The sequence below is a fragment of the Ascaphus truei genome, chromosome 4 (assembly GCF_040206685.1).
Source record: "Ascaphus truei isolate aAscTru1 chromosome 4, aAscTru1.hap1, whole genome shotgun sequence".
NCBI classification, from domain to species: domain Eukaryota; kingdom Metazoa; phylum Chordata; class Amphibia; order Anura; family Ascaphidae; genus Ascaphus; species Ascaphus truei.
The window spans coordinates 247092799-247117992 of record NC_134486.1 but is presented as its reverse complement, the minus strand read 5'-3'; the positions used below and the strand labels follow the sequence as shown (position 1 = coordinate 247117992).

At 41.2% G+C, this 25194-nt stretch overlaps 1 protein-coding gene across 50 annotated transcripts in view; it reads left to right on the top strand.

Moving 5' to 3' along the window:
• TRDN (triadin) overlaps positions 1 to 25194 on the top strand; it is a 798289-nt gene that overhangs the window by 164728 nt on the left and 608367 nt on the right. For 49 of the 50 annotated variants that reach the window (XM_075597200.1, XM_075597198.1, XM_075597218.1 and 46 more), the window contains 14 exons: positions 6424 to 6483; positions 10891 to 10950; positions 14038 to 14097; positions 14742 to 14801; positions 16925 to 16984; positions 19872 to 19932; positions 20521 to 20579; positions 21316 to 21375; positions 21578 to 21637; positions 22378 to 22437; positions 22641 to 22700; positions 23446 to 23505; positions 24227 to 24286; positions 24490 to 24549. In XM_075597200.1, the coding sequence (XP_075453315.1) occupies positions 6424 to 6483; positions 10891 to 10950; positions 14038 to 14097; positions 14742 to 14801; positions 16925 to 16984; positions 19872 to 19932; positions 20521 to 20579; positions 21316 to 21375; positions 21578 to 21637; positions 22378 to 22437; positions 22641 to 22700; positions 23446 to 23505; positions 24227 to 24286; positions 24490 to 24549 (840 nt within the window). Of the gene's footprint in view, positions 1 to 6423; positions 6484 to 10890; positions 10951 to 14037; positions 14098 to 14741; positions 14802 to 16924; positions 16985 to 19871; positions 19933 to 20519; positions 20580 to 21315; positions 21376 to 21577; positions 21638 to 22377; positions 22438 to 22640; positions 22701 to 23445; positions 23506 to 24226; positions 24287 to 24489; positions 24550 to 25194 lie in introns of all 50 variants that reach the window. The other variant, XM_075597217.1, reaches the window with a different exon arrangement.

Genomic DNA, 25194 nt, shown 5'->3' with positions numbered 1-25194 from the left:
ATTTAGTCATAGTTCAGAGTTACCAAAACATAAAACTCATTAAGTACAATTTTGAACTAATGTCAAAAGAACATTTAAATTGCCTTTTCCTCAGTACTAAAAGAATGTAGTTAATGACTGTTATCTCTACAATGGCAATATACACACACACACATCCAGACACACCACCCATGCATTAAACAGTGTGTGTGTGTGTGTGCGTGCGTGCGTGTGTGTATATATATATATATATATTGTGTCAGGACGGCCTCGTGGCAGGGTCAGTAAGATGCTTAGACAGAGGTTTAAGCTTAATTGCAGTTGTTTATTATCCACAGGATAATTAACAATAGGTACACGGTCCCTTTAAAAAAATCAAATCATAAAATAAACACCTATTCCCTATAGGGAAACTAACTAAACTTTGCTGTAGCCCTTTCTAACGGGGCTGCCAGCTAAACTGATTATCAGCCCAAAATATATACTGTCCAATGCAAAGAAACAGTCTTTTAACATTGAAGAATCTTATTTAGTGCTTATCTGTTATTGCAGGGGATTCCTATCCCAGGGTCTCCGTGTAGCTCAAACATCAATCAGGAATGCCAGTTCCGGGGAGCAGGCTGTGTCCAGCCCATTTAGAAGAATAGTGGAGATGAGCACATGCGAAAGAGAAAAAATAGAGTGCAATGATATACACACAAATAAATTATGTATTTAATTGTTTATTTGGCTAGTGGTTTTATTTTTTGAATAGTTTGCTTGGCTAGGTATTTATTGAATTGTATTCTTATGTTTTGGAATAATAGATTTTTATTGTTGTGCTATTTTGGAGATCGATAAATGTTATTGATGTGTCTTACTATTAGGCTTTTTAGTTATTTTATTGTTAGGGTGTTTAGATGCTTGTGTATATAGGCTTTTTAGTTCTTTTATTGTAAGGGTGTTTAGATGCTTGTGTATATAGGCTTTTTAGTTATTTTATTGTTAGGGTTTTTAGGTGCATGTGTATATATTTTATTATTGTGTATTTTTGGCCTTCATGCTTTTTGATTAGGTTGCCCATTGACTGCTATAGTGGCATATGCCCATATTATATGGGCATGAATACCACTGCACCAATCAATGGGTACAGGGTGGGTATAGTGGGCCCGGTGGGTGGCTAGGTCTCCCTGGTGGGTTGAGGGGGAGGGTGGGTTAAACCCTTAATTACAATAGCGGTTAATAACCACTAAGGTGGTTAAGGGGTTAGGGGCCATTAGATTGTATTTTTATTGCATTGGTTATCGCAACGGAGGACAATGACGGTGATAAGGATGAGGACGGCTTTCATCCTGGCAGGCTGGCAGAGGTGAGTGCAAGTTTGATTTACTTTATGCTGCTGGTTGATGTTTTATTATAAAAGGGCAAATGCACTATTAGCCATGTGGATAATAGCAATTTTGCCCATTACTGTACGGTATGCATTGGAGAGGGGCACAGCATTTCAGATTTCGACACAGGATTGGTACCGCAGGCCAGCGGGGACCCCCAGACACCTGTGGGAACCACCCAAGGACACCCAGACACCTGTGGGAACCACCCGAGGACACCCAGACACCCGTGAGGACCACCCAGGGCCACTGTGGGGCCTCCACACACCCGTGGGGACCAACTGGAGGCCCACGGACACCCACAGGGACCACCCGATGACCCCCAGACACCCATGGGTATCACACGGGAACACCTGGAGGGGCACGGACACCCATGGGGACCTTCAAAGGAACCCCGCCAGCCTCTGTTATCAATCTTGTGCATAAAAAAATAAAAAATGCTTTAATGTGGGGGTACATGGGGTGGGTAGTCTATTGGTTGGTAGTAGGTATTGTAATGTTTATTGGGGGCAGAGGGGGTGAGTAAAGGGGGTACTTGGCCCAGAATTGGTTATTAGGCCTACAGGCTGGGTCGCAGGGGGGTTACTACTGCTATGGTAATGAAGGGTTAACTCTTCCCACAACCTTCTCGGTTGGCCTAATAACCCACCCTGGGCCAAGAACCCCCTTCACTCACCCCCTCTGCCCCCAATAAAGCATCTATATTGCCTTAACCCCTTCATTGCCTTAGCGGATAGCCGCTAAGGTAATGAATCTGGTTTAATGTCATTTTTATTAATACAGGCATACCCCGGTTTAAGGACACTCACTTTAAGTACACTCGCGAGTAAGGACATATCGCCCAATAGGCAAACGGCAGCTCACACATGCGTCTGTCAGCACGCCCTGAACAGCAATACCGGCTCCCTACCTGTACCAAAGCTGTGCACAAGCGGGGAGACTATAGAGACTGTTACAAATGCGTTATTTACATCAGTTATGCACGTATATGACGATTGCAGTACAGTACATGCATCGATAAGTGGAAAAAAGGTAGTGCTTCACTTTAAGTACATTTTCACTTTACATACATGCTCGGGTCCCTTTGCGTATGTTAATGCGGGGTATGCCTATAGTGTGTTGGAGCAGGGGGTCACCTGAGCTGAACCACTTTGATTTCAGTCTCAGGGGCCCCCTGCTTCCCTGGTATGGGGCATTAGGTGCCGTTAACACCGCCATTTTTTAATCGTCGGCGTCACGTGCCTAGGTTTAAATACTAGGGCCTGTGTTTTCTTCAGCAGGTGATGCACCAACATTGCCTGAAACTCCTGTTGCTGTTGTTGCATTTGGGCCTGTACTTGTTGGTTCTGGGTCTGCGGCTCGGCCATACATTTCATCATCTGCTCCACCTCCATTTTTCTGTAGGAAAGATGAGAAAAACAAAACCCCTAGTGCAGACTGACTGTAAAAAGGAATCCACCTGGCAGGCTACTATTTTCACCTTACCAAAGGTACATGGAGACCCTGCAATATCTACAGACAATATCCACTTGGTTTGCTGAGGTACCCTTACCAGCTTTCCAAATGTTTAAGGCACTTCTCTACTCTTTAACGCTCCCAGGCACTTCCGAAGTAACCGCTCCAGGTTCAGAGTACCGCTGCTACCATAAGTAACAACTTCCCCTAGTCTGTTCTATAATTAATCCTTATGCAACCAAGAAGAGGCAAGTAGTTTATTTTCCAGTCCATTAATACCTCTTAATAGTCTTAGGATAAACACTTCTGCCATAAGATTTACAAAAGATACTTCTTAACTAATATATATATATAATCAAAAAATAAATAGATGATACCGTTCTGTGGCTAACGAAATGCTTTTATTTGTGCGAGCTTTCGAGATACATTGATCTCTTCTTATATACACACAAAGGTTTCTATATAGCAATATAAACACTGGGCTCCTGTCTCCTCCCTGGCTGAGACCAGAATGAGCATCTGTGTATTCTCAGAAGCCTGACTATATAGCTCCTGAGATCCCCCTGCCTTAATTAGCTGCCTATCTCTTGAACAGGGGAGTTTCCAGCAGTTAGGCTTGGTCCCCACTGGCTACTGCGGGGACAAGAGCCGCCCCTCAATGGGGCCGGGCCCGCTGCGAGGGGCGGCCGCCACACCGCGCGTTTTTCCAGGAGACTGGAAAATTGAGATCAGACCTAGCGACGGAGCGCTGGGCCACGTCCCCCGGCGGTTCAGACAATGAGGGCGAACCTGCTGGGTGACGTCATGGCTGTGCCCCTGTCACTCCCCCGTCACACCCGTCTGTCTTTTCCCCTGCAGCTCACTGCAGACCGGGGAACTCTGCTGCACGCTTCGCTAGCCTCGCAGACGCGCGTGCAGTGCACGCACTTGGGCCATAGTCTTAGGCAGCATGCCTGACGAATCTTTGTTTGTACTGCTGGTTTGCAAGTGATGGGTTTGTAAACCCCATCACAGCCTGTAACTCGGGAAACAGGGTGTCCCTGAGGCTGAAATCAATGTGGTTCATCTCAGGAGACCCCCAGCTCCCGCATATTATTAGTAAAAATTTCATTAAAGCAGCTTCATTTCCGCTACAGTAACAATTTTTTTTAATTTTTAATTTTAATGTTAATACAGTACTACTGTATTGTAGAAGGGGGTCTCCGAAGAAGACCCTTGTTGATTTGAGATCCGGGGACCCCCTGCTTCCCGAGAAACAGGCGCCGTTATGGGGTACCAGTATCTACTATGGATTTAAATCCCACGGTCACGTGACACAAGACATTTAAATGCATAGGAGATACCGGCACCCCATAAAGAGGCCTGTATCTCAGGAAGCAGGTGGTTCCCGGACCTGAAATCAACGCTGTTCTGCTCCGGAGACCCCCTGCTCATCTACACAACTAGTAAAATGTATATTAAAACATTTTGATCGCTGGCGAGTTTTGCGCAGGGAGAGGCGGCTCTCTCTGAGCAGCTCTGTCTGCAGCTGAAAGAAATCACCGGGTAAGGCCTTTTCAGAGAGGAGATCATCATGTCACCGGCTACTCACCCGTTTTGTGAATTTTGCCATCACAGGTAATCAGGGCTTTCTAAATACCGTGATAGCAACGCTGTCAAAACTGGCGGTGTAGACAGCACAACAAAAAAATGTATTGGGGCTTATAGCATTACTACTAAGGATACACAGGATGGCTAAATGAACCAGTACTAGTACTGATGTGCGCGTGCGCTAGATTTAAAGGGACAGTGAACAGCTAATGAGACTCTTTGTGAGCCACTGTAGGAGTTAAAGAGAAAAGGTCGGCACCAGTATTACCTTAATCTCTACTATAAAGTCAGTGTGAATCACACTATATTAGGACCTTGACAAAAGGCTTTAGTGTCCGAAACGTCACCCATTTTATTTGTTTATATTTGCTTAAATAAAAAAATAAAATATATATGTGTATGTTTTTGTATAGATGTATATATGATGTGTGTGTGTGTATATAGATATAATTTCACAAACAAACACACACACACACACACACACACACCAACACACACAAACAGATACCGTACATACACCTCCCCCCTTACCATTGTCAGCACACTGTAGAGGAGAGCAGTCAGCCTTGGAGAGGAGGAGCTGTGAAATTAGGCCAAAGTTTTCACATGCAACAAAAAAATAAAATTTTGGAGTGTTTGCATAATATATAACAATAAAAAATAGCAAAACAAGAGTATCATTCTGTGGTTAGCTTTTTTTCATTTTTTCCAAACGCATCAAATGGCATAGATGCCACCTGACATAGTAATGAAGGGATCCATATGTTGGGGGCAGGGGATCTGTGTGTTGATGGCAGGAGATCTGTGTGCTGGGGATAGGGGATCTGTGTTCTGGGGCAGGGGATCTGTGTGCTAGGAGGCAGGGGGTGTGTGTGCTAGGGAGCAGGGGAGCTGTGTGCTAGGGGGCATGGGATCTGTGTGCTACAGTGCTAGGGGGCAGGGGATCTGTGTGCTAGGGGCAGGGGATCTGTGTACAAGGGGCAGGGTATCTGTGTGCTGGGCGCAGGGGATCTGTGTGCTGGGCGCAGGGCATCTGTGTGCTGGGCGCAGGGATCTGTGTGCTGGGGGCAGGAGATCTGTGTGCTGGGGGCAGGTGATCTGTGTGCTGGGGGCAGGGGATCTGTGTGCTAGGGGGCAGGGGATCTGTGTACTAGGGGCAGGGGATCTGTTTACTAGGGTGCATGGTATTTGTGTGGTGGGGCAGGGGATCTGTGTGCTGGGCGCAGGGGATCTGTGTGCTGGGGGCTGGGGATCTGTGTGCTGAGGAGTGGTGATCTGTGTGCTAGGGGCAGGGGATCTGTGTGCTAGGGGGCAGGGGATCTGTGTGATGAGGGCAGGTGATCTGTGTGCTGAGGGCAGGGGATCTGTGTGCTAGGGGCAGGGGATCTGTGTGCTGGGGGCAGGGGATCTGTGTGCTAGGGGGCAGGGGATCTGTGTGCTGAGGGCAGGTGATCTGTGTGCTGGTGGCAGGGGTTGCAGTGCCTGGTTGGCTCACTCTTGATCCTGTTGGCTACCCGGTGCTGCTGCCTCTTCTTATGCCCATGCAGCCATATTCACATGGCACAGGAGGCGCACCATGTGAAGACACTACCCCAACAACAATCATTGGTGTCTAATTTCAATTTAATTCTCCATTTTACGGTCTTTGTCAGTTTTAACTGAAAATAACAGTGATTGGTTGGTTGGTGTTTTATCAGTTCAAATCAAAACCCTAATCATCAATAACTGTTTAAGCAAATTGTATGATTTCCAAGGAGAAATAAAAACTCCACATTTTGTTATTGAGCCTCTTAAAGAGATCCTGAGTTCCAGATTCAATATGATCCTATTTCTTGTTTAAATGTTGTAGGTGTCTACAAAATGATTAAAAAAATGCTCAGTCAATCTGTAACTACTGTATACTTTTATATATTACATTTGTTTGGATGTTTCAGAAACATCCTTTGTGTGTTGCAACTAAATGTCCAAGAACTTAAGCTTTCATAAAGGTTTTGTTGTCTCAGTAACATTTTGTGTTCATCATTCCTAGTTATTCAAAAACAAAAACCTGAAACTAAAGGAGAGCCTGCAAAGAAAGCTCAATCCAAAGGTAAATACTGTCTCTGAACGCATAATGCTGGACTTACACCTACAATAACAGAAAAACAACCTCATGCTAAAGTTCCAGTCTCATTTACTTAATATTGGAACATTTTCAAAAGCTCTTTTGTTCTTTCTGACTATTTTGCTTTAATGTTGTGCATAAAATAAGGTCTGAATCAAACAAAAATGTGTACATATAGAAATAATGGTGATATTTAAAATAGTGAATCAGACTGACCAAATCAGTGCTTTGAATATAGAGTGAATAAAAATGTGTGCAAATAGGCTTAAAAAAGCAAACCAGTGGAGGATGTGAACGTGACTAATAACCAATGAATAAATATAGCAGGTAACCTCCCTGTGGAAATATGAGAATCTTCTGCTAATCGAGTAGGATAACAGGGCATTCGATCTGGAGAAAGTGGAAAAGAAAAGCGCAAAAAACTCTCATAGTATTGTACGTTTGTATGAAAAAATTGAAATGGTCACAGTGATATGCAGATACAAAATAAAAACGAGTTAGAAGCAATGGGTCATACACCGTGTGACCTTGGGAGGCCATGACCTGTCGCGTCACCGTCTGATTCGGATCATCAAGGTGGTGAGGGTTGCAGGGACTGACCTCCTTGACCAAGGGGGGCTGCCAGATGAGGAGATCCTCTGCAGGAGCCGTCTGTGCCTTCGTCAGGTGTGTGTAATGTGTTCCACTGGAAACCGCAATGGCGGTGCTACCCAGGCAGAGAGAAAGAATGATTACAGCAACGTTGACGCAACGACTTGTGGCCTCCCAAAGACACGGTTTATGACCCATTGCTTTTAACTCATTTTTATTGTGTATGTAACAATTTCAATTTTTTCATACAAACTTAGTATACTATGAAAGTTTTTGGCGCTTTTCTTATCCACTTTCTCCAGATTTAATGTTCGGCGTCAGAAATCAGCACAATATATTTGTATTTTTTATGTTTCTGTGATTATAGAAAATGACTAAAGTTTCTGCTCATGGAGGTAATGGTTTTTCATATTGGATTGCATATATAAAACATGGTGTCCACACTAAAAGAGTTAGGGTGTATTTATTTTCATCATGTTCATGCCTCTTAATCGCAACACTTTGTACAGTATAAAGGGCTCAGTCTCCTTGCTGCATACCGGAGCCAATAACTACAGAAAATGTATCAAATAAATATTTCAATTCAAAGCGATGTATTTTTTCAATAAAGTTACATACATAGTTACATAGTAGATGAGGTTGAAAAAAGGATATACAGTATGTCCATCAAGTTGAACCTATGCTAAATTTAGACGAGACATTTATCATATATTTGTATTTACAGTATATTGATCCAGAGAAAGGGAAGAAAAAAACCCCAGGAAATATCATCTGATATATGAAGGGGAAAAATAAATGCCTCCCTGACTCCAATATTAGCAATCACATTACTCCCTGTATCAACATCCTTCCCATGTTTACTTATTTGGTATATCCCTGTATACCTTTCCTTTCTAAAAAAGATGTCCAACATTTTTTTTCAAATTCAAGTTAGAACATTTATTTGCCCCAGTTGTGCCCCAGTTTTCTGCAATAAACCCCATTCTGTTTGAATATTTGCCCGTTAATTTATCTAAGTATCCTTGCTGCCAAACATCATTTATCAAATGTAAAAGTTTCATTGTTATCAATGAGGTCTGGTTCTTTTTTGCTCTTGTTCTGCATACTGGACACTGATACATAAATAGTATATTCCAAAAAGATCTATGTAACACCAACCATGTACTCATCACTTTACCTAAAGGTAAACATTTGGATAATAAGAGTTGCTATCCTGAAAAGCTCACAATCTCATTGTATTGTTTAAATTACCAAATGCAGTTAAGAGTGACTGATTCCATTAAATCACATACTGTATAGTAGGATTCTAATTTTAAATATAGATGTGCAAATTTGCTGCTGAAGTTCACGAATCAGGGGAAATCTTGTGAAAATGTTGTGAAAACATACGTTTTGCAAAAAATTTAAATATAAGTTACTGATCAAGATCACGTGGCCATTTATTATTATTATCGTTTATGTATAAATTGCCAACATATTCTGCAGCGTGGTACAATGGGGGCACAGAGTTATGTATATTAAATAAATAAAATGACATACAAAATAAGGATAAAGAAACACAAACAGATACAAGAGGTAATGAGAGCCCTGTTTATGAGAGCTTTCAATATAGAGGGAAAAAGGGGCAATGAAAAATGGGTAAAGTGGCTGTCCATTTTGGGATGAAGTATGCCTCAGGATTGAGTATTATCCAGCCCGAAGTTGATCCGATTAAGTCTTTGTGGTGAGGATGTTAGGGTGTGTTAGCAAGGAGTTTGGTCCAGCTGTAGAGCTAGCCCCAATAGAGTTTGAGCGGGGAGTTAAATGTTACATACAGGTTCCCTTGAAAAGGTTAGTTTTCAGGGATTGGTTAACGGACTGAATGCTGGGGGAAAGTCTGAGGGTGCGTGGTAGGGAATTCCAGAGAGAGGGTGCAGCATCGGAGAAATCTTGAAGGCAGGAGTGAGAGGAAGTAATAACACAGGAAGGAAGGTGGGTGTCATAAGCAGAACATAGGGGGCATTTGGGTTTATATTTGGGAATGAGGGCAGAGATGTAAAGGGGGAAACGCATTGTTGAGTGTTTTGTAAGTCAGAACTAAAATTTTCATTTCGTTTCTAGAAAATATGGGAAGCCAGTGTAGTGATTTGCATAGTGGCACAGCCGAAGGGGCGCGGTGAATGATGTAAATGTGTCTGGCAGCAGCATTTTGGATGGGTTGGAGTTTGGACAAGGGGAATTCCAGCCAGAATAAGGTGAAAGTAGTCAAGGCTAGAGGAGATTAGTGAGTGACTTAGAATTTTAGTTGCATCATGAGTGAGAAAAAGGTGTATCCTAGTGATATTTTGGTGGAGATCGCAGGACTTAGTGAGGGAATGCATAAGAAGAATTAAGGAGAGGGCAGAGCCAAAGATGACCCCTACGCAGCAGGTTGGGGTGTTGATGAGATTGTGGTGTTTTTGACGGTGAGGGAGAGTTTGGGTGTAGGAGTGGCAGTGGAAAGGGGAATTTCAGGTAACTATGTGAAAATCCAGGAGGAGATTGCTGAGAGACAGTTGGTGATAAGATAAGAAAGAGGGAGAGAGGTCAGAGGAGGAGAGGTAAATGTGGGTATTATCAGCAAAGAAATTATACTGAAAGCCAAAAGATTGTATTAGTTTGTCAAGAGAAGAGGTGTAGAGTGAGAATAGCAGAAGGCCAAGGATAGAGCCTTTTGCAACCCCAACAGAAGAAGGTAGTGAAGAGGAATACACCCCAGAGAGGGAAACACTGAAGGAATTGTTGGACAGGTAGGACTTGATCCACGAGAGGGCTGTATCACAGAGTCCAATGGGCTGGAGAGTGTGCAGGAGAAGGGGGCATTGAAGTCAGCAGAGGGATCCAGGAGAATTAGTAAGAAGAAGTGACCCTTAGACTTTTTAGTGCTGTCTTGGTGGAGTGTACCATATTGCAGGGAGTTGGAGGAGAGAAAGTGAGTCAAGTGGTTGTAAACAAGTCACTCAAGTAGCTTTGTGGCAAAGGAAGAGGAGAGAGATTTTGGTCAAGGGAGGGGTACTCTTTATATACAGTACTGCCATCTTTGCAAAATTTCCAAAGTTCTTGTGAAATTTGAAGACATTTGCGCATCCCTATTTTTAAACCTATTAATTTGAGATAGTATATTGTGACATCCATTTATTTGTGAGTGTCTGTGTATGTCACAATGACTCTCTACAACACAGATATCTGATGAATTTATGTACATTTTGTTGGCCCAGCAGTATTCTTTATTCTGAGACAAATGTTTTTTTTAAGCCTTTGATTTAATTATGTAGTCACTTTTAGCTGTTCCACTTGAAAATCAATTCACATCTATTGGATCACTTAAGACAGAAAAATAAACAATCATGCCATCCAGCAAAGCAAAATGTGTGGAACTGTACTTAGTAAAGGGGTTGTGTGCACGTAAGCCAAAAGGAATTGCAATTTTCTTCACTTCTAGAAGATGAATTGAACCCGTGCTAAATTTCTTCCCTATGATAAACACGGTGAAAGGGAGAGTCAGATTAGCATAAGCATGGATGATGTTCATGGAGATTCTCTAACTTGCTAAAGCACTGATGCTGTACGCTTCTTTTTTGCAGAAATTAGCCTGGTCTGGGATTTTTTTTTTTCTATTAAATATCTCAGAGTAGGTTTAATTAACTTATTAATGCTCTCACATCATCTCATTAAAAAAAATGTGGGGATGATTTATTCAAACTCTTGTTACACAAGAAATGTTTAATTACATATCTGAAAAGCTAAGCAAGCGTATGTGTTTTTCCGTGTGTTCCTTTTTAGTTATTCCAAAAGAAATTCCTGAAACCAAAAGAAAACCTGAAAAGAAAGCACCACCTAAAGGTAACAATGTTGTATGTTTTTATTTCAAATTACAGTCACATTCATAGTAAAGCTTGGGCATCTACTGTATGTACAAATGGCATTTCGGAGCTAACTTGGTACTGGGAGCCAGATTCAATAAAGTCCGAGTTTTATCTCAAAAGAAGATGAAGAAAGCTTCAGTGTATTCAATATAGAAATAATAACGTTCATAGAGCAGTGAAGAGGGAAAAAGGCTACGGCCCCATTCACTGTGTGCGTCGGAGCGCCTGGCGTTGCGTGCACCAGTTTAAACCGCAACCTGCGGTCTAGGGGTAGCGATGGGATGCGCGTCTTGAGTAGAGCAGGGGGAGGCATGGCAGGGGCGCGGCCATGACATCGCGCGGCTGGTTCGCCCTCATTAGCAGAACCAGCGCCGTGACATGGCCAACGTTCGGCCGCCGCGCCAAAAGACAAAAATCTTGTCTTTTGGCAAAGGTGATTTCGCATCGCGCTTTGCATGCATGTGCACACACGCCGACTGGGGCCTGCCCCATAGAGGGGTGTACTTTATGTGCGGTGTGAACGCCGTCGCACGCGCAACCGCAGCCACCAGGGACGAAGCCTAAAGAGGAGTAAGAAAGTGTTCTCAAAAATACTAATATATACGTACATTATCATACTTTGACGAATTAAGTAGGCACGTGCTATTCAATAAGCTTGAAACCGTGATTATCACTGGATACATGGGGTCAAATAATCACCAGAAAGTCACACTCACAAAAACATGCAATTCCTGTGTGTTCCTCACTACCTACTGTACAGTATGTCATTTGGAAAAATGGTTGTACATATAACAACTATTGGAAATTGTATCTTGATTTACTTGCTATGCAATTCTTTAACCCAGGCTGTGCTGAAAAGCTTTGTAATACGGCAGACATAAGCTCATAGGGGTCTTTGTTAATTTGGAAAAGAAGCAAAGAGTGACACACGGTGCTCATTTGCATGTCATTACCCAGAAACCCTAGCTGCAGTGGAAGCACTGATTGCTAAGCGATAATGGGGAAAGACTGGGTTGCAGATCTGTCTGGGACATGCAAATGCGCCACAAGTGGTATTTTTATTTACTGTAAGGGGGAGGGTTTTTGTCACTTTTTTTACCCACTATAACTTTCTTAATATCATGATTTGAGTATTGTCCCAGTCCTGCCGATATGCATATATAATTTTTTGTTGAATTCGTTGAAAAAATAGGAATATATTGATATGTTCTGTCAAACAGAAAGCTCATCCATTGAAGTTTATTGAAACTGACCCAAAGAGCGGCATGATCACCTTGCATCTCTTTGTGTTAGTGTACCAAATTACTTTGTTCTTATTTTGCCCTGTGTGCATCAGCTTATTGTTCTGGAAATAGTAATAGAAGGAAACAGGGAGGAATTATGTGATGCACAGGGGATCTTGCTTTTCCGCATGCACAAAACTCAGGCAGTTCAGAGTTAGCATAAACCTCCCATGCTAGCAGGCTGCATGGAACGTAAGAAACATGAGTGACAAGCTTCTAGCATTAGAAAATTGTGACTGCAAGAAAAAATTAAGCTATGCATTAAAGTAAATATTTTTTGCTTGGATACACATATCCTTGGCACTAATATATAAATTCAGTTATATATATATATATATATATATATATATATATATATATATATATATATATATATATATATATATATATATATATATATATACACACACACACACATATATATATATATACATATACATATACACATATACATATACACATACATTTACATTTACTCTGCAATATATATACCAATCAAGTCTGTGCTTTATACTGTGATTCTTACCTTTGATTGTAATTCAGTAGCACGCAACTAAATATGTACTTTTCTATGTTTATTTACTGTATGTACATGCTTATTTTTTTTAAGTGTAATTTTTTTTTAGCAATTTCCTCTTATATGAAATGATTATAACACTTGTATCAATGCATATGATATTATACAGTTTCTAAAAATATTATAACCAGATTGATTATTTGGGCTGTGATCTTCTTTGAGGGGTTGCATTTTTCTAATTTAATTTCCAGTATACAGTATAACATATGTTTAGCTGCAAATTCCTGGGGACAAGTATGTGCTATGTCAGGGCTTTTTTTCTGAATGCACACGGCTAATCACCTTCTAATGTGGAAAACAAGCAACCTTTTTGCGAGATAAGGCATTATTTAAAATTACGTCCTCACATACGAAAAATAAATATGGATTTTGTTTTTACGGTGCAACAGACAAGAACAGTTGTGCACAAGATCAGTAGTAAAGTACCAATCAGGAAAAAATTACTAAAGTAATGTGGCATAATACCCTCATAATAGAAGTGAACTCTGTTTCTTCACTTGAAGATATATTGGTGTGTGTGTGTGTGTGTGTGTGTGTGTGTGTGTGTGTGTGTGTGTGTGTGTGTGTGTGTGTGTGTGTGTGTGTGTGTGTGTGTGTGTGTGTGTGTGTGTGTGTGTGTGTGTGTGTGTGTGTTGGGAGCAGCCTGTGACCTTATTCTGTAAGTTGTGTTAAGCACAGATGAAATGCTAACGCATGAGAAGCACGTTTTATTTTAATGGGACTTTCACTGTTATAGCGCTTCATCTGTGCTTATCACACCTTACAGAATAAGGGCTGGTATCTTTATTGAATGAAGATATGGGCAAACCAGTCCAACTCCATTTCCCTGATTTTTCTGAATTCGACATTCAAAATCCATTTCCGCCATGTGAAATCCGCCAATGGATTGTTACAGTTTCAATCCATGCGGATTAATCCAAAACCGCAATGGATACAATCCACTGGCGGATTTAAAGAATCTAATCCGTGGATTCAGCAATCGTCACATGGATTGCTGAATCCGCAGTTTGGGTTCTTATAATGCATCAGTGAATTGCAGAATCTACGGATGGATTGTCAGGGTTAAAAAAAATCTGCAAAACACATATCGCCATTTTTGAGACTGATCCGTTCAAATTTGAAGACCAAAGGAGCCGAATCCAAATCCACCCTAATTGTTATGTGCTATTTATTTACACAATAAATATGTTTTGTCTCATTCCAGTAATTCCTAGTGCAAAACCTGATAAAAAGGAAAAAGCTGAAAAGAAAGCACAGCCCAAAGGTTAGTAGCTTGTTTTACAATAAATAAATCCATTTTTCTAATTGACCTCACCATTTGTATGGCAATTAAATAATAATTTAGCTCTGGTGAGTTATAATAAAGTTAACACCATCATTAATGAAGAAGCATTCAATGTTTTAAGGGATTCTGCTTTTCCATCACTAAATGTAAATTCTAAAGAGGTAACAGCGGTTTGTGCAGGGAATAGCAAAACTGAAATTAGGAGGACAGTAGAAACAATGAACGAAGTGGTTGATATTTTGGGGAATTCTTATACAGCATGCTGTCCTATGTAGATATGGGCAAACCAGTCCAACCCAATTTACCAGATTTTTATGAATTTGATATTCAAAATCTGTTTCCGCCTTGTGAAATCCGCCAATGGATTGTTACAGTTTCAATCCACACGGACTAATCCAAAACCGTCATTGGATACAATCCGCTGGCGGATTTAAAGAATCCAATCCACAGATTCAGCAATCGGCACGCTGATTTCTGAATCTGCAGTGTGGATTCTTAAAATCTGTCAGCGAATTGCGGAATCCCCGGATGGATTGTCGTCGATACGCCCATCTCTAGTTCTATGTATGTGCATAATAATGTACTATTTATTTACACAAGAAATATGTTTTGTCTCATTCCAGTAATCCCTAGTGAAAAACCTGATAAAAAGGAAAAAGCTGAAAAGAAAGCACAGCCCAAAGGTCAGTAGCTTGTTTTACAATAACTCAATTATTTGTATAATGGATCTCACCATTTGTATCACAATTTAGCTCTGGTGAGCTATAATAAAGTTAACACCATTATTAATGAAGAAAATTGTCATGGGAGACCAGTACTTTTAACACTTTTTAACTTTACCGGGATCATTTCACTAGGCAGGACAAGATTATTCAATAATTTGCGTTTATTCGGGCAAGTCACAGACATACATAAATTACACAAAATACATTAAATACATACCAACTGGGGGTCCGGGGTGAGTCACTAGCCTCAACTAGGTGCAGGGTGCCCGCTTCAGGAAGGGTTACCCTGTGTGCTGCATGTCCAGGAACTCTGGTACTCTTTTTGGGAGTACCGCAATGCTCTTCCTGCTACGTTCCCTTCTCAGAACTTGGCCGTGAAATACAGGACTTAGCCTCAGCACGGCCAGACTTTTCACTGAAAACTGTGCCGAGCAATCTGCTATTCAGAACAACGCTTCGCTTAACCGGCTAAAGCCCAAGCATGCTTGGTTCTCTGATCGGCCAGTCTCCTTAAATAGACACTGCTGGGCTATGTGTAACATGGAAGACAGACTGGCAACCAATCAGATTGGGGGTATGTCCTCAACCAGCAATCACAAGCCGGAGGCTCACCTGCCGTTACCCAATCAAAGGAGGGAGTGTGCTAGGTTCAAGATGCCGGCAAAGTGGGAAATATGAACTGGCCAATGGAAATCATGCCTACGAGCTCTGTCTCAGCAATGGCTTTCCCTGGCAAGCACATTACCGCCCGCTGGGTAGGCTCCACAGTGTCTGGCTACAACAAAGCGTCTCACCCACTGAGACCCCATCCACAGACCTGTTCCTCCGCTCTTCCCCGCCTACCAGTTGTCCTGATACCTTGCCCATCCATCACTTTGATATGCCATTGCCATGCAGACCCCTCAGCTAACTACATTACCAGGGCTGTCTGTATAGCAATGGATACCTATCCAATTACATTGGGAACTTGCACTCTAAAACATTGTCCCAAGAACTTGGATCCTAAAACTTGGTCCCTAAAACTTGGACCCTAAAACTTGGACTCTGTGACTAGGTTTAAAAACAGGCTCCTGCACTGTGTTTTTAAACTCAATTATAGAACGTGCTGGCAGGGCAAAGATAACACATAGAGTTGCATTATCCCTCCATAACACACCATTTTTATGTACAGACGCGAACCCGCAAATCATACACTATTTGGGGGTAAAATATCAGTACTCCCGGTATAACCGGTCAGCAACCCCTTACATAGTTTTAACACTATTTGCCCCCCAACATCCACCCTTAAACTTATGCTCCCAATGTCCCGGTCCTGCAGCTATTTCCTATGAGGGACCCAAACCACACATGGCATCCCTAGCTTATAACCCTACAGGGGGAAGTTTAATGGGAACATGATTGCAGGGGCAAACATTAATATACATCACTGAGCTGACACATAGCTCTTTACACATGGTTTCCGGGGGCAGCCAGCCGGGCTCCACCTTTATTATGAAGGCCGACTACCTCTACCGTCACAACAATATTTTAAGTGATTCTGCTTTTCCATGACTAAATGTAAATTCAAAAAATGTAACAGTGGTTTGTGCAGGGAATAGCAAAACTGAAAGTAGGAGGACAGTAGAAACAATGATCAAAGAGGTTGATATTTTGGGGAATTCTTATACAGTACAATATGCTGTCCTATGTAGAGATGGGAAAACCAGTCAATCTCCATTTCCCGGATTTTTCCGAATTTGATATTCAAAATCTTTTTTCCGCAGTGTGAAATCAGCCAATGGATTGTTACAGTTTCAATCAATGCGGACTAATCCAAAACTGTCGTTAGATACAATCCGCTAGCGGATTTTAAGAATCCAATCCATGAATTCAGCAAATCCGCTGACATTTTACGAATCCAATCCACGGATTCAACAATCGGCACGCGGATTGCTGAATCTGCAGTTTGGATTCTTAAAATCCGTCAGCGAATTGCAGAATCCCCGGATGGATTGTCGTGGATACGCCCATCTCTAGTTCTATGTATGTGCATAATAATGTACTATTTATTTACACAATAAATATGTTTTGTCTCATTCCAGTAATCCCTAGCGAAAAACCTGATAAAAAGGAAAAAGCTGAAAAGAAAACACAGCCCAAAGGTCAGTTGCTTGTTTTACAATAACTCTAATTATTTGTATAATGGATCTAAGCATTTGTATGACAATTAATTGACAATTTAGCTCTGGTGAGCTATAATAAAGTTAACACCATTATTAATGAAGACAATTGTCATGGGAGACCAGTACTTTTAACACTTTTTTACCTTACCAGGATCAATTCACTAGGCAGGACAAGATTATTGAATAAATTGCGTTTATTCGGGCAAGCTTTTTTCGGGAGAACAACAATGCTCTCCACGCTACATTCGCGTCTCAAAATGTGGCCGTGAAATACGGGACTGTAACTGAGTGCGCACCACAAACAAGGCATGACCGCGAGGTCGAGGTGGGGATTGATATATAACACCAACCAACAGCCGCGTGGGCGCGTCTGGAGTGTAGATAGGTTGAGGTAGGGTTGGGGTTGGACAGGTATGGATGGTCAGATATACTTGCCGAGGTCAGGGTTGGAGAGGTGCGGATCATTGAAGGTACTTAGCCGTGGTCAGGATTGGAGAGTTGCGGATTATCGTGGTACTTTACCAAGGTCGAGGTTGGAGAGGTGCGGATCGTCGTTGGTAGCTAGGGTCAGGAGTTTAGAAGAGCAGAGTCCAGAAGAATAGCCAAGGTCTGAAACAGAGGAACTAAGAACCATAGTACACAACAAGACTGTGGAGGCAAGGGTAGCAGTGAACACTTCGCACATAGGAAGGTTTATGCTCAGCTGATTTGCCAGTGGGCCTGCTGTGCATATATAGGACACAGGGACCAATGAGGTAACAGGCTGGAGGAGCTGCGTCAGAGAGAGTGAGTGTGATAGGAGGATACGGTGCAAGAGACAGGTGTGGGAGGATCCCAGAGGCGGAGAGATGACGCAGTCCATGTGTGCACTGACCGTGCACCGCGTGTGCGCGCTGCGCACTGATAAAGTTGCCACATGGGCGGACTCTGGAGGCGGGACCAGAGACCATGGTATTAACCTCCGCATGGGATGCGAGTACCTAGCAAGGCGGCTGGTCCCAGGAGAAGGAAGGGAAGCGTCATGTCTGACGGAAGGAGCGGGTGGCCCGTTCACGGGTTGGAGTAAGTGACGAGTGCACCGAGTGCGTCGCGGATCATGGATCATGACAGGGACCTAGCCTCAGCATGGCCAGGCTTGTCACTGGCAACTCTGAGCCGAGCGCTCTGCTATTCCGAGCAGAGCACTTTCAAAAAGCTGCCATCGCTTCACTGGCTCAAGCCCATAAATGCTCTGGTTCTCTGATCGCCAGTCTCCTTACATAAACACCGCGGGGCTATGTCTAACACGGAAGATAGACTGACGACCAATCAGAGAACTGGTTTGTCTCCAAACAGCAATCACGAGCTTGGGGCTCGTCTGGCATTACCCAATCACAGGAGGGGGTGTGCTAGGTTCAGGATGCCAGCTAAGCGGGAAATAGGAACTGTCCAATGGAAATTGCGCCTACGAGCTCTGTCTCGGCTATGGGTTTTTCTGGTAAGCCCATTGCAGCCCACTGGGCAGGCTCCACAGTGTCTGGCTACAACAAAGTGTCTCACCCGCTGAGAGCCCATCCACAGACCTGTTCCTCCATTCTTCCCCGCCTGCCACTTGTCCTGACACCTTGCCCATCCGTCCCTTTGATCTGCCATTGCCATGCAGACCCCTTGGCTAATTACATTACCGGAGCTGTCTGTATAGCAATGGATACCTATCCTATTACATTGGGAACTTTGACTCTAAAACTTGGTCCCTAAAACATGATCCCTAGAACTTGGACCTTAAAACATGGTCCCTAGAACTTGGACCCTAAAACTTGGACTCTGCAACTACTTTAGGTTTAAAAACAGGCTCCTGCACTGTGTTTTAAAACCCAATTGTAGAATTTACTGGCAGTGCAAAGATAACCCATAGAGTTGCATTACCCCTCCATAACACACCATCTTTATGTACAGACGCGTACCTGCAAATCATAAATTCTTTGCGGGTAAATTATCAGTACTCCCGGTATAACCGGTCAGCAACACCTTACACAGTTTTTAACCCTATTTGCCCCCCAACATCCACCCTTAAACTTCTGCTCCCAAAGTCCGGTCCTCCAGCTATTTCCTATGAGGGACCATAACCACACATGGCATTCCTAGCTTATAACCCTACAGGGGGCAGTTTAATGGGAACATGGTTACAGGGGCAAACATTAATATACATCACTGAGCTGACACATAGCTCTTTACACATGGTTTCCAAGGGCAGCCAGCCGGGCTCCACCATTATTATGAAGGCCGACTACCTCTACCGTCACAACAATATTTTAACGGATTCTGCTTTTCCATGACTAAATGTAAATTCTAAAGAGGAAACACTGCTTTGTGCAGGGAATAGCAAAACTGAAATTAGGAGGACAGTAGAAACAATGAACAAAGAGGTTGATATCTTAGGGAATTCTTATACAGTACAATATGCTGTCCTATGTAGAGATGTGCAAACCAGTCCAACTCTGTTTCCCAGATTTTTTTACGCCGCAGATTTAAAATCCGCCAACCGATTGTTACAATTTCAATCCATGCAGATTAATCCAAAACCACCATTGGATACAACCCGCTGGTGGATTTTAAGAACCCATCCGCAGATTCGCCAATCAGCATGCGGATTGCTGAATCTACAGTTTTGATTCTTAAAATCCGTCAGCGGATTGCGGTAGCTGCGGATGGATGGTCGGTGTTACAAAAAAGAATCTGCAGAAGACAAATCGCCATTTTTGAGACTGGTCCGCTGAAATCCGCAGACCAAAGGAACCGGATTCAAATTCGCCCCCAAAAATTTGCCCATCTCTAGTCTTATGTATGTGCATAACAATGTGAATAAATAATTTTTTTCTCATTCCAGTAATTCCTAGTGGAAAACTTGATAAAAAGGAAAAATCTGAGAAGAAAGCACAGCCCAAAGTTCAATAGCTTGTTATACAATAACTCAATTATTTGTATAATTGATCTCATCGTTTGTATGACAATTAAATGACAATTTAGCTCTGGTGAGTTATAATAAATTCTAAAGAGGTAACACTGCTTTGTGCAGGGAATAGCACAACTGAAATTAGGAGGACAGTAGAAACAGTGAACAAACAGGTTGATATTTTGGGGAATTCTTATACAGCATGCTGTCCCATGTAGAGATTGGCAAACCAGTCCAACTTTCCCACATTTTTCCGAATTTGACATTCAAAATCTGTTTCTACCATGTGAAATCCGCCAATGGATTGTTACAGTTTTAATCCACGTGGACTAATACGCTGGCAGATTTAATGAATCCAATCCACAGATTCAGCAAGTCCGCTGACAGATTTTACAAATCCAATCCACGGATTCAATAATCGGCACGCGGATTGCTGAATCTGCAGTTTGATTTCTTATAATCCGTCAGCGAATTGCAGAAACCCCGGATGGATTGTTGTGGATACGCCCATCTCTAGTTCTATGTATGTGCATAATAATGTACTATTTATTTACACAATAAATATGTTTTGTCTCGTTCCAGTAATCCCTAGCGAAAAACCTGATAAAAAGGAAAAAGCTGAAAAGAAAACACAACCCAAAGGTTAGTAGCATGATTTACAATAAATTAATCAATTTTTATAATGGATCTCACCATTTTTATGACAATTACATGACATTTAGCTCTGGTGAGTTATAATAAAGTTACCATCAGTAATGAAGAAGCATACAATGTTTTAAGGGATTCTGCTTTTCCATCACTAAATGTAAATTCTAAAGAACTAAGACTGCTTTGTGCAGAAAATAGCAAAACTGAAATTATGAGGACAGTAGAAACAATGAATGAACAGGTTGAAATTTTGGGGAATTCTTATACAGTATGCAGTCCTATGTAGAGATGGGCAAACCAGTCCAACTCCGTTTCCTGGATTTTTCCGAATTTGCCATTCAAAATCTGTTCTGCCGTGTGAAATCCACCGACGGATTGTTACTGTTTCAATCCACGCAGATTAATCCAAAACCACCATTGGATACAATCCCCTGGCGGATTTTAAAAACACTTCTCTTGATTCAACAATCAGCATGCGGATTGCTGAATCTGCCGTTTTGATTCTTAAAATCCGTCAGAAGATTGTGGATGCTGTGGATGGATTGTCGGTGTTAAAAAAAAAGAATCTACAAAATACAAATTGCCTTTTTTGAGACTGATCCACTGAAATCCGCGGACCAAAGGAACTGGATCCAAATCCACTCAAAATTTTTGCCCGTCTCTAGTTGTATGTATGTGCATAATAATGTGGTATTTATTTACACAATTAATATGTTTTGTCTCATTCCAGTAATTCCTAGTGAGAAACCTGACAAAAAGGAAAAAGCTGTAAAGAAAGAACAAACTAAAGGTTAGGAGCTTGTTTTACAATAAATCAATCCCTTTTTCAAATTGACCTCACCATTTGTATTGCAATTAAATAAGCTGAATTCCGCAGACCAAAGCAACCAGATCCAAATCTGCCCCCCAAAATTTGCTTATCTCTAGCCCTATCTATGTGCATAATAATGTGCTATTTATTTACACAATAGATATGTTTTGTCTCGTTCCAGTAATTCCTAGCGAAAAAACTGATATAAAGGAAAAAGCTGAGAAGAAAACACAACCCAAAGGTTAGTAGCATGATTTACAAAAACTCAATTATTTGTATAATGGATCTCACCATTTGTATGACAATTAATGACAATATAGCTCTGGTGAGCAATAATAAAGTTAACACCATCATTAATGAAGAAGCATACAATGTTTTAAGGAATTCTGCTTTTCCATCACTAAATGTAAATTCTAAAGAGGTAACAGCGGTTTGTGCAGGGAATAGCAAAACAGAAATTAGGAGGACAGTAGAAACAATGAACGAACAGGTTGATATTTGGGGGAATTTTTATACAGTATGGTGTCCTATGTAGAGATGGGCAAACCAGTCCAACTCCTTTTCCTGGATTTTATCGTAATTTGCCATTCAAAATCCGTTCTGCTATGTGAAATCCACCGATGGATTGTTACTGTTTCAATCCACGCAGATTAATCCAAAACCACCATTGGATACAATCCCCTGGTGGATTTTAAGAACCCTTCTGTTGATTCAACAATCAGCATGCGGATTGCTGAATCTGCAGTTTTGATTCTTAAAATCCGTCAGAAGATTATGGATGCTGTGGATGGATTGTCGGTGTTAAAAAAAAAAGAATCTGCAAAAGACAAATCGCCATTTTTGAGACTGATCCACTGAAATCCGCGGACCAAAGGAACCGGATCCAAATCCATCCAAACATTTTGCCCGTCTCTAGTTGTATGTATGTGCATAATAATGTGCTATTTATTTACACATTTAATATGGTTTGCCTCATTCCAGTAATTCCCAGTGAAAAACCCGGCAAAAAGGAAGAAGCTGAAAAGAAAGCACAACCCAAAGGTTAGTAGCTTGTTTTTACGATAAATCAATCCCTTTTTCGTATTGACCTCACCATTTGTATTGCAATTAAATAAGCTGAAATCCGCGGACCAATGCAACCGGATCCAAATCCGCCCCCAAATATTTGCTTATCTCTAGCCCTATCTATGTGCATAATAATGTGCTATTTATTTACACAATAAATATGTTTTGTCTCATTCCAGTAATCCCTAGCGAAAAAACTGATATAAAGGAAAAAGCTGAGAAGAAAACACAACCCAAAGGTTAGTAGCATGATTTACAAAAACTCAATTATTTGTATAATGGATCTCACCATTTGTATGACAATTAATGACAATTTAGCTCTAGCGAGCTATAATAAAGTTAACACCATCATTAATGAAGATGCATACAATGTTTTTAGGGATTCTGATTTTCTATGACTAAATGTAAATTCTAAAGAGGTAAAACTGCTTTGTGCAGGGAATAGCAAAATTGAAATTATGAGGACAGTAGAAACAGTGAATGAACAGATTGATATTTTGGGGAATTCTTATACAGTATGCAGTCCTATGTAGAGATGGGCAAACCAGTCAACTCCATTTCCAAGATTTTTCCGCATTTGCCATTCAAAATCCGTTCTGCCATGTGAAATCTGCCAATGTATTGTTACTGTTTCAATCCACGCAGATTAATACAAAACCACCATTGGATACAATTTGCTGGCGGATTTAAAGAACCCATCTGTTGATTCAACAATCAGCATGCGGATTGCTGAATCTGCAGTTTTGATTCTTAAAATCCGCCAGAAGATTGTGGATGCTGTGGATGGATTGTCGGTGTTAAAAAAAAAAAGAATCTGCAAAAGACATATCGCCATTTTTGAGACTGATCCACTGAAATCCGCGGACCAAAGGAACCGGATCCAAATCCAAATCCGCCCAAACATTTTGCCCGTCTCTAGTTGTATGTATGTGCATAATAATGTGCTATTTATTTACACATTTAATATGGTTTGCCTCATTCCAGTAATTCCTAGTGAAAAACCCGGCAAAAAGGAAGAAGCTGAAAAGAAAGCACAACCCAAAGGTTAGTAGCTTGTTTTACAATAAATCAATCCATTTGTATAATGGATCTCACCATCTGTATGATAATTAAATAACAATTTAGCTCGGGTGAGTAATATTAAAGTTAATACCATCAATAATGAGGAAGCATACAATGTTTTAAGGGATTCTGCTTCCCCAACACTAAATGTAAATTCTAAAGAGGTAACACTGCTTTGTGCAGAAAATAGCAAAACTGAAATTAGGAGGACAGGAGAAACAATGAATGAACAGGTTGATATTTGGGGGAATTCTTGTACAGTGCGCTGTCCTACAGTATGTAGAGATAGGCAAACCAGTCAAACTCCATTTCCTGGATTTTTCTGAATTCGCCATTCAAAATCCGTTACGCCGTTTGAAATCCGCAGACGGATTGTTACAGTTTCAATCCACGCAGATTAATCCAAAACCACCATTGGATACAATCCGCTGGCGGATTTTACGAAGCCAATCCATTGATTCAATAATCAGCATGTGGATTGGTGAATCCGCAGTTTGAAGTCTTAAAATCCGTCAGCGAATTGCATAATCCGCGAATGGATTGTCAGTGTTAAAAAAAATCCGCAAAAGACATATCGCCCTTTCTGAGACTGATTCACTCAAATTTGAAGACCAAAGGAACCGAATCCAAATCCACGCCAAATGTTATGTGCATAATAATGTGCTATTTATTTATACAATAAATATGTTTTGTCTCATTCTAGTCATTCTTAGTGCAAAACCTGACAAAAAGGAAAAAGTTGAAAAGAAAGCACAACCCAAAGGTTAGTAGCTTATTTTTACGATAAATCAATCCCTTTTTCATATTGACCTCACCATTTGTATTGCAATTAAATAAGCTGAAATCCGCGGACCAATGCAACCAGATCCAAATCCACCCCCCAATATTTGCTTATCTCTAGCCCTATGTATGTGCATAATAATGTGCTATTTATTTACACAATAAATATGTTTTGTCTCATTCCAGTAATCCATAGCGAAAAACCTGATAAAAAGGAAAAAGCTGAGAAGAAAGCACAGCCCAAAGGTTAGTAGCATGATTTACAAAAACTCAATTATTTGTATAATGGATCTCACCATTTGTATGACAATTAAATGACAATTTAGCTCTGGTGAGTTATAATAAAGGTAACACCATCATTAATGAAGAAGCATACAATGTTTTTAGGGATTCTGATTTTCTATGACTAAATGTAAATTCTAAAGCGGTAAAACTGCTTTGTGCAGGGAATAGCAAAATTGAAATTATGAGGACAGTAGAAACAGTGAATGAACAGATTGATATTTTGGGGAATTCTTATACAGTATGCAGTCCTATGTAGAGATGGGCAAACCAGTCAACTCCATTTGCAAGATTTTTCTGAATTTGCCATTAAAAAAAAAACGTTCTGCCGTGTGAAATCTGCCAATGGATTGGTACTGTTTCAATCCACACAGATTAATACAAAACCACCATTGGATACAATCTGCTGGTGGATTTAAAGAACCCATCTGCGGATTCACCAATCAGCATGCGGATTGCTAAATTTGCAGTTTCGGTTCTTAAAATCCGTCAGTGGATTGCGGATGCTGTGGATGGATTGTCGGTGTTAAAAAAAAAAAAAGAATCTGCAAAAGACATATCGCCATTTTTGAGACTGATCCGCTGAAATCCGCGGACCAATGGAACCGG